This window comes from Gekko japonicus, unplaced genomic scaffold, assembly GCF_001447785.1.
Source record: "Gekko japonicus isolate JY-2015 unplaced genomic scaffold, Gekko_japonicus_V1.1 scaffold201, whole genome shotgun sequence".
Taxonomy (NCBI): Eukaryota; Metazoa; Chordata; class Lepidosauria; order Squamata; family Gekkonidae; genus Gekko; species Gekko japonicus.
The window spans coordinates 289,926-301,672 of NW_015162480.1; the positions used below are offsets into that span (position 1 = coordinate 289,926).

Genomic DNA, 11,747 nt, shown 5'->3' on the forward strand with positions numbered 1-11,747 from the left:
GTCATGTGGCCGGCATGACTAAACACCAAGGCGCGGAGAACGCTGTTACCTTCCCACCGAAGTGGTACCTATTTATCTACTTGCAATTTCTTGCTTTCAAACTGCTAGGTTGGCAGGAGCTGGAACTAGAGACGGGAGCTCACTCTGTCATGCGGCACTCGGATCTCGAACTGCTGAACTACTGACCTTCCACAGCCTGCAGTTCAGCATCTTAACCACTTAAATTAGGAGGGTGCAGCTGGTTTTACATGAAACTGGGCTTTTCATTCACGTCTCAGGTGTATTCGTCCTCATCATAGATATCAGTTGGTGAAGCCCTTCCTTTCTAGGGTGAGGAGACACGTATCTCTACCCCCCTCCTTGCATCTGCTGACTGGAGCATATAAACAAGTAATATATCACTTTTCTTTTCAAGTGCACTGCCTGGGGGGAGAGGGGGGGTCTACCTTCAGACTGCACCAAGCAAAATATGTGCTGTTGGCAGGCGATCAGATGTAGCATCAGAGCAGAGAACCTGTAACTTATGAGAATCAAGAAAAAAAATTAGAATCAGCTGTTGGTAGGAAGTGGAACGCTGTGTACAGAACCGCATATGGAGAGGATCTTCTTTGGTGGGAACATCTGTTAGCTTGTCTGGGTGGAAGATGCCCCTGAGAGTTCCAGTAGCTGCTAAGTTACTCTCTCCAGGATTGCCTTACTTCATCCAGTTCTTGAGAAACAGGCTGTGTGAGACATTAAGTTGTTTCTATACATTAACACCTGTCCTCTGGAGCAACTTCAAGGCCCAACTGGCCCGGCCCATTTTCGTTATGAACAGAACACATGTCTAACTCATACTTCAAAATTCTACCAAGGATTCTACAATAGGCACACAAGGGTTCATTTGCTTGCAAATCAATGAGGGAGCATCCTTTGATGGTGGAAAATGTGTGGGTAGGGAAGCACAGGAAACACTGCTATAGGGGATGCAGTAGTAACCAGATGTTAAGTTTGGTGCAGAGAAGTGGCAATGAGCCTGCAGATCTCAGGTCCCCATCTCTAGCCTCTCCATTTAAAGGTCTTAAGCTACGCACCCACCCGAATCTATCTTAAGTAGTAGAGTTAGGGAAGATCCAAGCTCACCCACTGAGTTTCTTCTGGACCACCGGTATAACCAATCCCATGTATGCTGTGATCCAGACACTGGGTTACCTAGCCCTATGGTCCAGTGTAAGGCAGTTTTGAAGAACCAAAATAATACTGAGGGAACAACAGATTCATGCAGGATGAAATACATAGAGGGAAAGCCTACAGGATCTTCTAGTTTCTACCCATATTGACACATAACCCCATACACCACATAAAGAATGCTGGAGACCTCGCCACCTCATCCCATCAGTGTATCTTGGCTGACTTACAAATTTCAACACAGCATACTAAAATATGTGCATTTATTCAAATAGGATTCTGATCTTGTGAACCGTTTGGCATTGAGACAACAGGACAGCTTTCTTTAAGCATTACAAGTCGATGGTACAATTAAGTTCTCTTTCAGTCGCGCTTCTACAGAAGGACAACAGAGGGAGGAAGGGCTTGCGCACACACCATACAGCTAAGTCATTCACAGCACTTGTCTGTTCTAAGCTCCCCCCACTAGCGATAATGCGTGCAATGGTGATCAACGCAACGTCGATGCAAGTTGCCTTGTATTAGGTTGTAACTTGTGAACATGTTCTGCAGGCTGAGAAAGAGACAGGACAGGAACCAATTAGCAAATAGCCTTTTTGGAGACAAAGAGTATGAAAAGACTGTTTGACCACATGCCAGAATCCACAGAAGTATGCCTGGGTCTACCCAGGAAGACATCCTGGATTTCAGCCCCTCTGAAGACTTTTAAGTGAGGCTGCATTGGCCAAATCCGGTTCCACTGTTGAAGTAGAAGGAATACTCGGGAGAGGTCCGTTTTGTATTTCCTGTTAAGAAAAGGTCAAATTTCCGTATGCTTCCGAAGAGGCCATGCCCGGCACATCTTTTCGGCCTGCAGAATGCCATCAAAACCCTGACTTTGTATCCCTCCTGAACACAAGATACAATACCACTAGTTGCTTCAATATTTTAATTCTCCAATTGAACGCACCACAGCTGGGGAAGAGTCACATTACGTGGAGACCATATATAGATGATGTTTGTAAATGGATTTTCACTCTACCACCTGCTCAAGTATATCCCAAAAGAAACATCCCCCCCAAAAGCAGTCCTTTCAGCAGAAAAAAAACGCACTGAAAATTATCCTTATATTACAGAAGTGGGCTCCTCTTTGGCGCTGGTGGCGGGCAGCCAAGGGTGAAAAAGTTCAGAACACAAAGAATCCCTTAAAGAAGAAAACACTTTTTAATTTAACAACACTAATTTTTTTTAGTATCCGTTTTAGTCCAAGGCACCTGTAAGAATACTTGCTGGTGTGAACTTTTTGAGTGAGCTGCGGCACAACACCGTTGTGCTGTTCTGGCTGATCTGAAGAATGCTCTCCTGCATTTGCTCTCACTTGTGACTTCGTTTTTGAGACAAGGGGTTAGCTTGGAGCAGCCGCTTCTTTTAGCGAGAGCTGTAAACAGAGACTCGACACCACTGAGAAAGTTTTATCACGTACAATCCAGCACGTAACGCAACAGATACCATCTGGAAGGAGAGACGCACAATCCCATTAAGAGAAGCAGAGAAGCATTGCATAGGTCTGTTCTTCAAATTGTCGGGGGCAAGAGCGTTCACAAGGTATGTAATACTGAACGTGGTCAGGCAGTAGCCGCCTTTGGAGATCTTCCAAACGGTTAGCTTTTCGGCTAATGTTGGACTCTTCTGTCTGGGAAACTAAGGTAAGGAGCATCCTCTCGTCAGTTATAGTTTTGGGAGCATTTAAAAATGGGGGCCTTGAAGACAGCAATGGAAAAACAAGTTCGAGATGTCAAACCAAGGCAGATCAGGTTCATAGTCTGAGTTGGGGAATCGGCTTCACCCTCCCTCCCCTTTCAACAAAATCCTTACATGATAGTATGACTCAGAGTGGGAATACATGTCCGAAACGTGAGTGGATTATACATAAAACCATTCAGCAAGAGCTGAAGGGTAAATGATGGTACAGTCTGTAGGAACGCTGTCAAGGTAGTACCCATTATGCTCCTGGCCAAACAGCTCTGCCGCTCTGAAGGGCTCGTTGACACATCTGTATGGTTTGCAATAACGCTCAGTGACTCAGTCCCACCACTAGACCGTATGCTATCAAGCTGGATGAATTTAAAGTCATGCACATTAAGGTCTCTTCGCTGAAGAGAGAGTAAAGAACACTTTTACAAAAGTCTACTCGGTGTACAAAGTAGTATATCAAAACATGCTCGGAAAGGGGCGCCAATGCTTCTGCTGAATTCGTTCTCTCCTGCTGCATCCGCAAAATAAAAAAAACTCCCCAAAATGTTGGTCCATAATTGTTTTTTTTGTTCCGGAGATGTCTTCCTTACATAAATGCCTTTTGCTGGTAAGTCGTTTCAAGTTCAGGCTTGCAACTTTTTTACAACCCTCTTTTCATAAAAACAGAAGGGGAATGCCATTTGGCAGTCTTCCCCTCCCCGCCACACAAAATAAATCTGATATATAATATTCTGTGACAAGATCTCCCACAGACCAAAATGATAAAATAAATCAGGGACCTTTCTTACGTGGTTCTCCAACCTGGGAAATGTCTTGACCGCAGGTTAAAGAATACTCCAGCTTCTAGAGAAAGGCAGAACCTGCCTCGGTTTTGTTTCAGTCAGTCAACGTCACAATATTTTAAATCCGGAATTCAGTGTACTCAGCCGAAAACTCGATAATTTACAATATTGAAGCATTTTTAAACACTAACGTTTCCCTCATTCGCAAACTCATGAACTGGCTCTGCCCGTATGACTGGCCATCAAAAGAACTTCTTAGCTGCCGCTTCTTGCTGACTCCTAAAACCACACAAAAAGAGAGAAACCCGTCAATTCAGATGGAAAGGAGGAGGTCGGTCTTGGCTGTCTGAAGGCAGCAGGGCACCTTTCAGGTCAAGGGCAAGCACGAACCACGGGCTTCATCTGGAAACTACTAAACCCAGAGGTCGATTCGGGGGGGATCGCGGGGGATCGCAGTTCCCTCGGATGAGGTACGGGGGGGGCACATGACGAAGCCCCGCCCCCTGCTTCCGGCCGCCCCGCTTCCGGCCCTCATTCAGCCAGGAGGAGGCAGGAGAAGAGGGAGGGTAAGTTGCTTCCTCCCCGCCTCTCCCCACCCCTGCCTGGGGCCAGGGAGGGCCTTGGCGGGGCTTCCTCGCACTCCCGCCGGCCTTGCAGGTCCACCGCCGGGCCCCTGGTGTCAGGGGGTGTGGCATATGCTAATGAGTTATGCTAATGAGTTCCCCTAGCTCTTTTTCTACGAAACGATCCCCAAACAGTGCTGGCTCCAAGTAGCGCTGACTCCAGCATTACGATCTACCAAACGAGTTTTGCTGAGACTGAGCCCCACATACAAATTATACTGTTTTAGATTTCTTTAAAAAAGCGTTACTGCATGAACTCTTTAAACCAGGCATATTTACTTCTGGGATATGACGGCAAGCCTTGGAGAAAGACTGGGAAAGCGATGGAACCATCTTTTTAAACTATCACACGTGGAAATGAGGATCGCCTGAGCTGCGAATGTTTTTTTTAGAGCCCAGGCTGATAAGCTGTTATGGGCTGGCTCACATACTACATGGCAACTGCAAACAGGAGTGCAGGGACTCCATTGCCAACGACCTTTGTGAAGGCAGGGCTTCATCTTTCGTTTTGTTGCTTTCCCACTTGGCCAGGCAACCAACCCGCAAATGGGCAAAACCGACAACTGCCCGTATGGGTGCTCTCTCTGTTGGGGCTCCCAACTTGTGGGACGGCCTGCCCAAGGAGGCCAGGAAAGCTCCCACTCTCCTGGCCCTCTGAAAACTAGGCAAAACTTAACTATTTGAGAGGGTTTTTCTGCACAGGCAATAAGGCTACTTTAGGCCAAATGGTTCACAAACTTGCTTGGATAAACGACTGATACTGGTCTAATACTGCTGCTGCATATAGCTTATGGTAAGCAGGATCCTACTATGTCATTTTTGCACCACTTAGGTGTTAATACTATGCTATACTTCAGTTCTTTCTGGTGGTTCCAGATTTCTAATCTCCTAATGAATTCGTTATTGAATGCCCCATTTTGCTGACTGTACTAACTCACTATGCGTCATCCACCTTGAGTTCACAGAATCATAGAGTTGGAAGGCACCCCCAGGATCATCCAAGTCCAACCCCCTGCACAATTCAGGAAATTCACAAAATACCTCCCCTCCCCACACACACCCAGTGACCCCTGCTCCACACCCAGAAGATGTAAAAAAAAAACCCTCCAGAATTTCCAGCCAAACTGGCCTGGGGAAAAAATTGCTTCCTGACCCCTTTTGTCTGTGAGAAAAAGGGGGCTACATTTTTATTTATTTTATTATCAAACTTATACCCCGCCCTCCCCGCATTATATAAATAATGTAAATCCCCACCACCACAGGAACACACCAGCTGCTTTCTCTGGATGTGAGAGATTAAAAACCAGTACTGGACCATGGGTTTGTGGTGGGGGAATGAGTTTCAGGAAGGAAAACGGCTTGAGAACAAGGGTTCTCAGCCGTGGACCACGGGTACCCAGGCCCTGGCAAAACAAAAACCAACCCTCTGCTTCTCGACCGGTTCGCTATTTTATCAATTGGTTCAGAAACCAAGGAGACCCCATTAGGCCCCTCCGCAGCGACTGGGGTCCCCCTCGGAAGGGCCTTTTCACAAGCTGAACTAGTCGGTCCTGCTGAAGCACACATGACCACAAATGGTTTGTTCTGAGCCACACCTGAACAGTGACTTACTTGTACATGATGTAGCCAACAAACAGCACTGTCTGGATGGCTACAAATATAAAGAAGTGTGTTGTCGATAAACATGATGGAAACGGAGGCAGCTCTGGACATTTGGGCTTTTCGTTTGATGGCTGGAAAACAAGAGGGATCACTCAGCAAGTGGCTGCCATAAATCAGCTGCGACTTGACCGCGCTTCACACACACACACACACACACACTCACTCTCTCTCTCTCTCTCAAAGTAGTACTTCAGTGTTCAACAAACGCTGGTCTTTCTTGCCAGGGTGGGCACTGGTATTTCCTGAATCAGACAATGAAAGGACTTGATCCAGGCCTGGCCCAGGGGAGCTCTCAGGTGCCTTGAAGTCACCTGGTAAGATGCCTGGGATGGCACCAGCCTACGTTCATTCTTCCCACTGACACATGAAAGACTTTGGCAAGGTTAGGTGCAGCGGACAGGGACCGTGAGGCTGAGCGTGCTGCCTTAGAGGCAGAAGGGCTCACCAAAGATACGTGTCCTCCAAGGCAGTGTGCTCAGGTTCACTGACCAGAAGCCCACAGACAGGACGTGAAACAAGCCCGCTCGCAACTGACCTAAACAGTGGTCAAATGACAAAGAACAGCTCTGCCAGCCAGGCCATGCTAGCTCACACTAACTCAGCTTAGAGGAAACACTGGTTCGGGGCTGAATCAGAGTTACAGAGTTGGAAGAGACCTCAGGAGCCACCGAGTCCTGCTCCCTGTGAAGGAAACCTACAGCCGGAGCTGCCCAGTCTTTGCTCGAAGGCCTCCAACAAAGGAGCGTCGCCCACCCTCCCTGTCATTGATACCATCGTCAAACTGCTCTGTTGGAAAGCTTGCAGAATTGTGCTCCTTATGCAAAACCCCAGCGGTGTTCTGCACCCATTGCCTTTCCCCCTTTCCAATTTATGTATCAATCCTAGACTCTGTAGCTCTGCTGCAAATGCTTTTAGTGGCCTCATACAGATAACCATGTCAGACAGAGATGGGTCTACAGGACTTGTCTTATCTGTACACCCAGGCAATGTCTGTATCCCCCTTTTTGGGGATACTTTTGCATACGTGTGTGTGCATGCCCATGCCTGGGAGTCATGGCAACCTCTGGCGACTCCTACTGGGGCATGGAGGACGTTCAGAGAAGTGGCTTGATCGCCTGCCTCTGGCCTCCCTGCCCTGGTATTCCTTGGAGGTCTCCCATCCAAATACTTGCCAGGGTCGGCCCTGCTTAGCTTCTGAGATCTGACAAGATTGGGTTTGCCTGGCCTATCCAGGTCAGGGCAATGTCTGCACTTTCAAAGTCCTGGGAGTGCAGATGCGGACGGGGGCAAGACAGGTGTGCTCAAATAATGACCTACCCGGTCCTTTTAATGGGAGATGCTGGGGACTGAACCTGGGACCTCCTGCACGCAAAGCTCATGGTCTATGAGTATAAAACTAGATCTGTGTGGCTTATTATGACAGTAAGAGTATCGCACAGAAGAAGGATGTTGAACATGCGCACTCTTCTCTTTGCGTTTTGCTCCAGGCACTTTTTCTCAGCTTACTTCCAAAAGGAGAGCCAAGAAGGGAAGGCAGCGCTCGGAACAAAGAAGCAAGGCAAGAGGAGGCCCACTGATAATACCAGCTGCATCCCTCTACCCCCTGATTAACAGGTGCATGTGGTGATGCAGCCCTGAACCGGATGGGCCAGGCTGGCCTGATCTCGTCAGATCTCGGAAGCTAAGCAGGGCCGGCCCTGGTTACTGTTTGGATGGGAGACCAGCAAGGAAGACCGGGGTCGCTACACAGAGGCCGGCTATGGCAAACCACCTCTGCACGTCTCTTGCCTTGGAAACCCTTTGGGGTTGCTGTATGTCGGCTGCGACATGACAGCCTTTTCCACCATGGTGGATGTGACCGATGACCCCACCTCATCTGCTTTGCCTTTTCGTGGCAGCATGCAGATCCGCATGACCGAACGGTACCATGCTCACAAACATCCCCGTACCATGTTTCTCTGGACTAGGTGTTCAATGTCCCTCTTCACTACGTGGAGATGCTCCTTGATGTCGTTGAAGTGTTGGGTTGTTTCGTAGATCGCACCAGCAGAGCCAGGATGCTGAGCGCCACTGACTAGCCTCAACGTCTCTCCCACGGAGTTTCTGGAAACAGACAAAACAACCTTTTCAGTCACTTCCATTGTGCCCCTCTCTACGGCAAGAGGAAAAGCTTCCTGCTCCAACTCCAAGACACTAATCATTCCTTGGCAGAGCTCCCTTTATTTGCCAGGCAGGAAGGCCAACTGGATCAGAGAAAGAGGGAAGAAGTGGAGCCCCGGGACAGAGAGGTCTCTTCTCTCCTCCTCCTAGCACAACTGATGCTCCAGCAGAATCCTGTAGCTCTTCATCCCTGCACGGCAATAGATGGGGGAGAACAGCTGAGAAGCAGAAGGGGAGGATCCCGCCAAAGACTGGGGAAGAGGGGTCAACAGAGCCCTTTGCTTGGCTGTGCTGCTTGTGGGAACCGGCTGACGAATCCTGCCGTGGCTGTTTAGACCTCACACGACTCAAAATGACCCCCCTCCCCAGGTCAAAAACCTGCCAGGGGCAGAAAGTCAGAAACGAGACTCTTGTACTGATCGGCACTGATCCAGGGCACAAGCCTTGCGTCACGCTGTATGGGTGTGGAGTTTGACTGTACAAGGTGTCCCGCCCCATTAAGAAACACTGGGACAGGCGGCAAAGTAGAATGCGGTCCCACACCAAAACACGTGCTCTCTGCCCCAATGTCACAATTTTTCCATGGGGAAAAGATGTCCCCCCATTTTTTCCAGACCTACATCACTACTCAGCTCTGCTTAACTTCAGCAAGGTTGCTGAATCATGTGTCTTCTAAGCATCCACTGGAACATCTTTATCTTGTGGTCACTGTAAACGGCCACTCACATTACCTATTAAGACGGATAATCACAGCTTTACGTACTTTCTAAATTGTCATCAGTTGGGTGAATTTTTCTTCAGTTTTCCCACTGGAACTGGCTTTCCTCCCCCCCAGCTCTTGAAATTCCCAAGCACCAAGCTCTCCAAATTATTTTACTGCCTTTAAAGATTGCACACATTGAATGTGACACATACGATCCAAATGTAGAAAAGACTAGCTGTATGTAAAGAAAGGAGTTTTTGGACAAGTTGCAGCTTGGTTTCTGACACGGTTTTCAATCTAAGTCTCCCAAAGCTTTCAATAATATCATAATTCCCAAAGAAGCAAAATTCTATTTCAAAAAAGGCAAACAGAACTGTTGAAATGCCCTCATGTAAGAAATAAAGAAGAAGCTTTAGGGATCAGCAAAGATTTAGGGATGAGGGTCATGATTACCTTTTACAGGACAAATTCATTTCCTGCATGCATCAATGCAATACGTAGCATTATCTTGGCCTTTCGGCTCATACAGAAAACAAATTAAAGCCATGAACGGTGCAGATGCTGAAGCTGTGATTAGACATCTAAACCGAGCTGATAAGGTAGCCAGGATGGTTCTTAATCAATATGTTTATATATATTTTCCCTATTATGATGCTTCTTTCCAGTTGCAAAGAGGATTAATGCCCACTGCTGGATATCATCACATGAATGATAATCTCATCTCAATGTTAACAGAACAATCAAAATTTGTGTCTCGAACCAGATTTTCATTTACTTGAAACTGCAACTCTTGGCTTAGCCTTTTCCTTCCCACAAAAACGGGGGGGGGGGGGGGGGGGGGGACGCCTAACCAAAAAAAGATAACGTAAGCCAAAAAGGTTGAGAGCACAAAGAAACAGTAAAAAAAGGAGTATGATGCAAAATGTAAATGAATAATTTCAATTATGTGCACCAAACATAACAGCAGTCATTTAATACATAAACGGATCAGGAACTGGAAACAACTGTACACATACAACAAGATAACACACACACACTCCCAAATACAACGAAACAGAATGCCAAATGCGTTTCGGCACAAAGCTTTCATCAGTGATTTATAACCATAATTAGCACATTCATATCTAGGGTTGCCAGGTCATTGGGGAGCCACCAGCGGGGGACGGGGGGGGGGGGGGGGTTGCCAGATCCGGGTTGGGAAACTCCTAGAGATTTGGGAATGGAGCCTGAGGAGAACAGGGACCTCCAATGCTATAGAGCCCACCCTCCAAATCATCCATTTTCTCCAGAGAAACTGAAGTCTGGAGATGAGCTGTGATTCCAGGGGATCCCCAGGTCCCACCTGGAGGCTGGCATCCCTAGTCCAACTCACACCGCAAAAGACATAACGAATCAAAAGAACCAGCAAGATAACCAGATTAGTTTCTTGAAGTGAATTATATGCTCCTTATATGAAATCAAGCTTCAAATATTTCCACATCTGGATATCTCTGATCCAAGCAGGAACGATACATGTGTGTGAGTAATCTGGCTGTGATAATATCAAAAAACCAAAAAGTTATGTTCCGTATCCAATGAGGAGAATTTCTACTGCCCTAACCTTAGTGGCCAAAGACTAACTCAGTCTCATCAGATCTCGGCATCTAAGCAGGGTCAGCCCTGGTTAGTACTTGGATGGGAGACCACCAAGGAAGTCCACAGTCGCTATACAGAGGAAGACAATGGCAAGTCACTTCTTTTCTGTCTCTTGCCTTGAAAACCCTAGGGGAGTTGGCGGAAGTCGACTGACCTGATGGCAGGAAAAAAAAACCCTGAAGTTGCTGGCATTATCACTTTCTCACTTAACAGATTATACAATTTAAGAGGTACAGAACATGTGTCAGCCATGTCTTGGAGATTTCATCCGATTCATGCACAGGATCAAACTAGATCAAGATGACTTGTCTCCCGTTGCCCTTTTGAGGCTCCACTACAGCCTTGCAGGTTCTTGTTTTGGGCTGGGCCTCATCACGGAGAAAAGGGGGGATTTAACCCTTCCACGCTTGCATGGCTTTGCTGATCGAGCCAAGGTCCCCTGCTCTTAGTCTTTCGTTTTCTATAAAGGACCATAATGTTTGTTTGTTAGCAAAATTATGGAGGAGTGGGTTAAATTCTCCCTCCTCTCCTTGTGAGGCCGCAACCCAAATCAGGGCCTCCCGAAGCTCTAATTTAATGTATTATCTTGCTCTTACTGAATTACTTTCTACTTCTGTAATTCCAGTTTTTGCACTGTTTACAACATATCATGTCTGATACTTTTGAGCACTCTTTCTAATTTCTGTGAGCCAACTTCTATTGCATTGCCGTGGGATGTCTTGTGGTGTCTGAGTGCATGGCTTTACACTACATTATCATGCCTTAAGTTTCAGAAAAGGACGGTGGGCTAGAAATAATTTTAAAAGTCCGCTTAAATATCATCTACCAGTATCTCAGTTGGGGTAGCAGGTAAGGAGGTATTTTCTGTAATTGCTTGGATATTCATTCGAACTGCATCCCGAACCATTCTGAAACTCTTTTGTAGGGGAAACACGCATGGAGCTTGGGGTGTCTGTGTGTTAAGTGCTGTCATGTTGATTCCAACTTATGGCGACCCTATGAATTAATGACCACCAAAACATCCAGTCTGACTCCAGCTGGGTCTTCCTCTTTTTCTGCTGCCTTAAATTCTTTCTAGAATTATTGTCTTCTCCAGTGAGTCTTGTTTTCTCATAACTTGATCTAGAACCCACTTATTTGTCTTTTTGGTGGTCCCACCTTATGGGATATGGGAAATCGACATTCAAACCCTGATGAGCTATAGAAGTCAGTGAGTGAGTGTAGGCTAAACTCCTGGCCTCAGCTATTTCACGGTCTTCTTCCGATAAGACGAGAAATGTT

At 46.9% G+C, this 11,747-nt stretch overlaps 1 protein-coding gene across 2 annotated transcripts in view; it reads right to left on the reverse strand.

The window, feature by feature from the left end:
- Positions 1-1,430: 1,430 nt before the first annotated feature.
- The window catches only part of LMAN1 (lectin, mannose-binding, 1), a 37,612-nt gene continuing 27,295 nt past the window's right edge, over positions 1,431-11,747 (reverse strand). For both annotated transcript variants that reach the window (XM_015405849.1, XM_015405848.1), the window contains exons 11-13: positions 7,918-8,071; positions 5,918-6,039; positions 1,431-3,962 (exon numbers count right to left, since the gene is read on the reverse strand). In XM_015405849.1, coding sequence (XP_015261335.1) covers positions 3,926-3,962; positions 5,918-6,039; positions 7,918-8,071 — 313 coding nt within the window. In that variant the 3' untranslated portion in view covers positions 1,431-3,925. The remainder of the gene's footprint in view (positions 3,963-5,917; positions 6,040-7,917; positions 8,072-11,747) is intronic.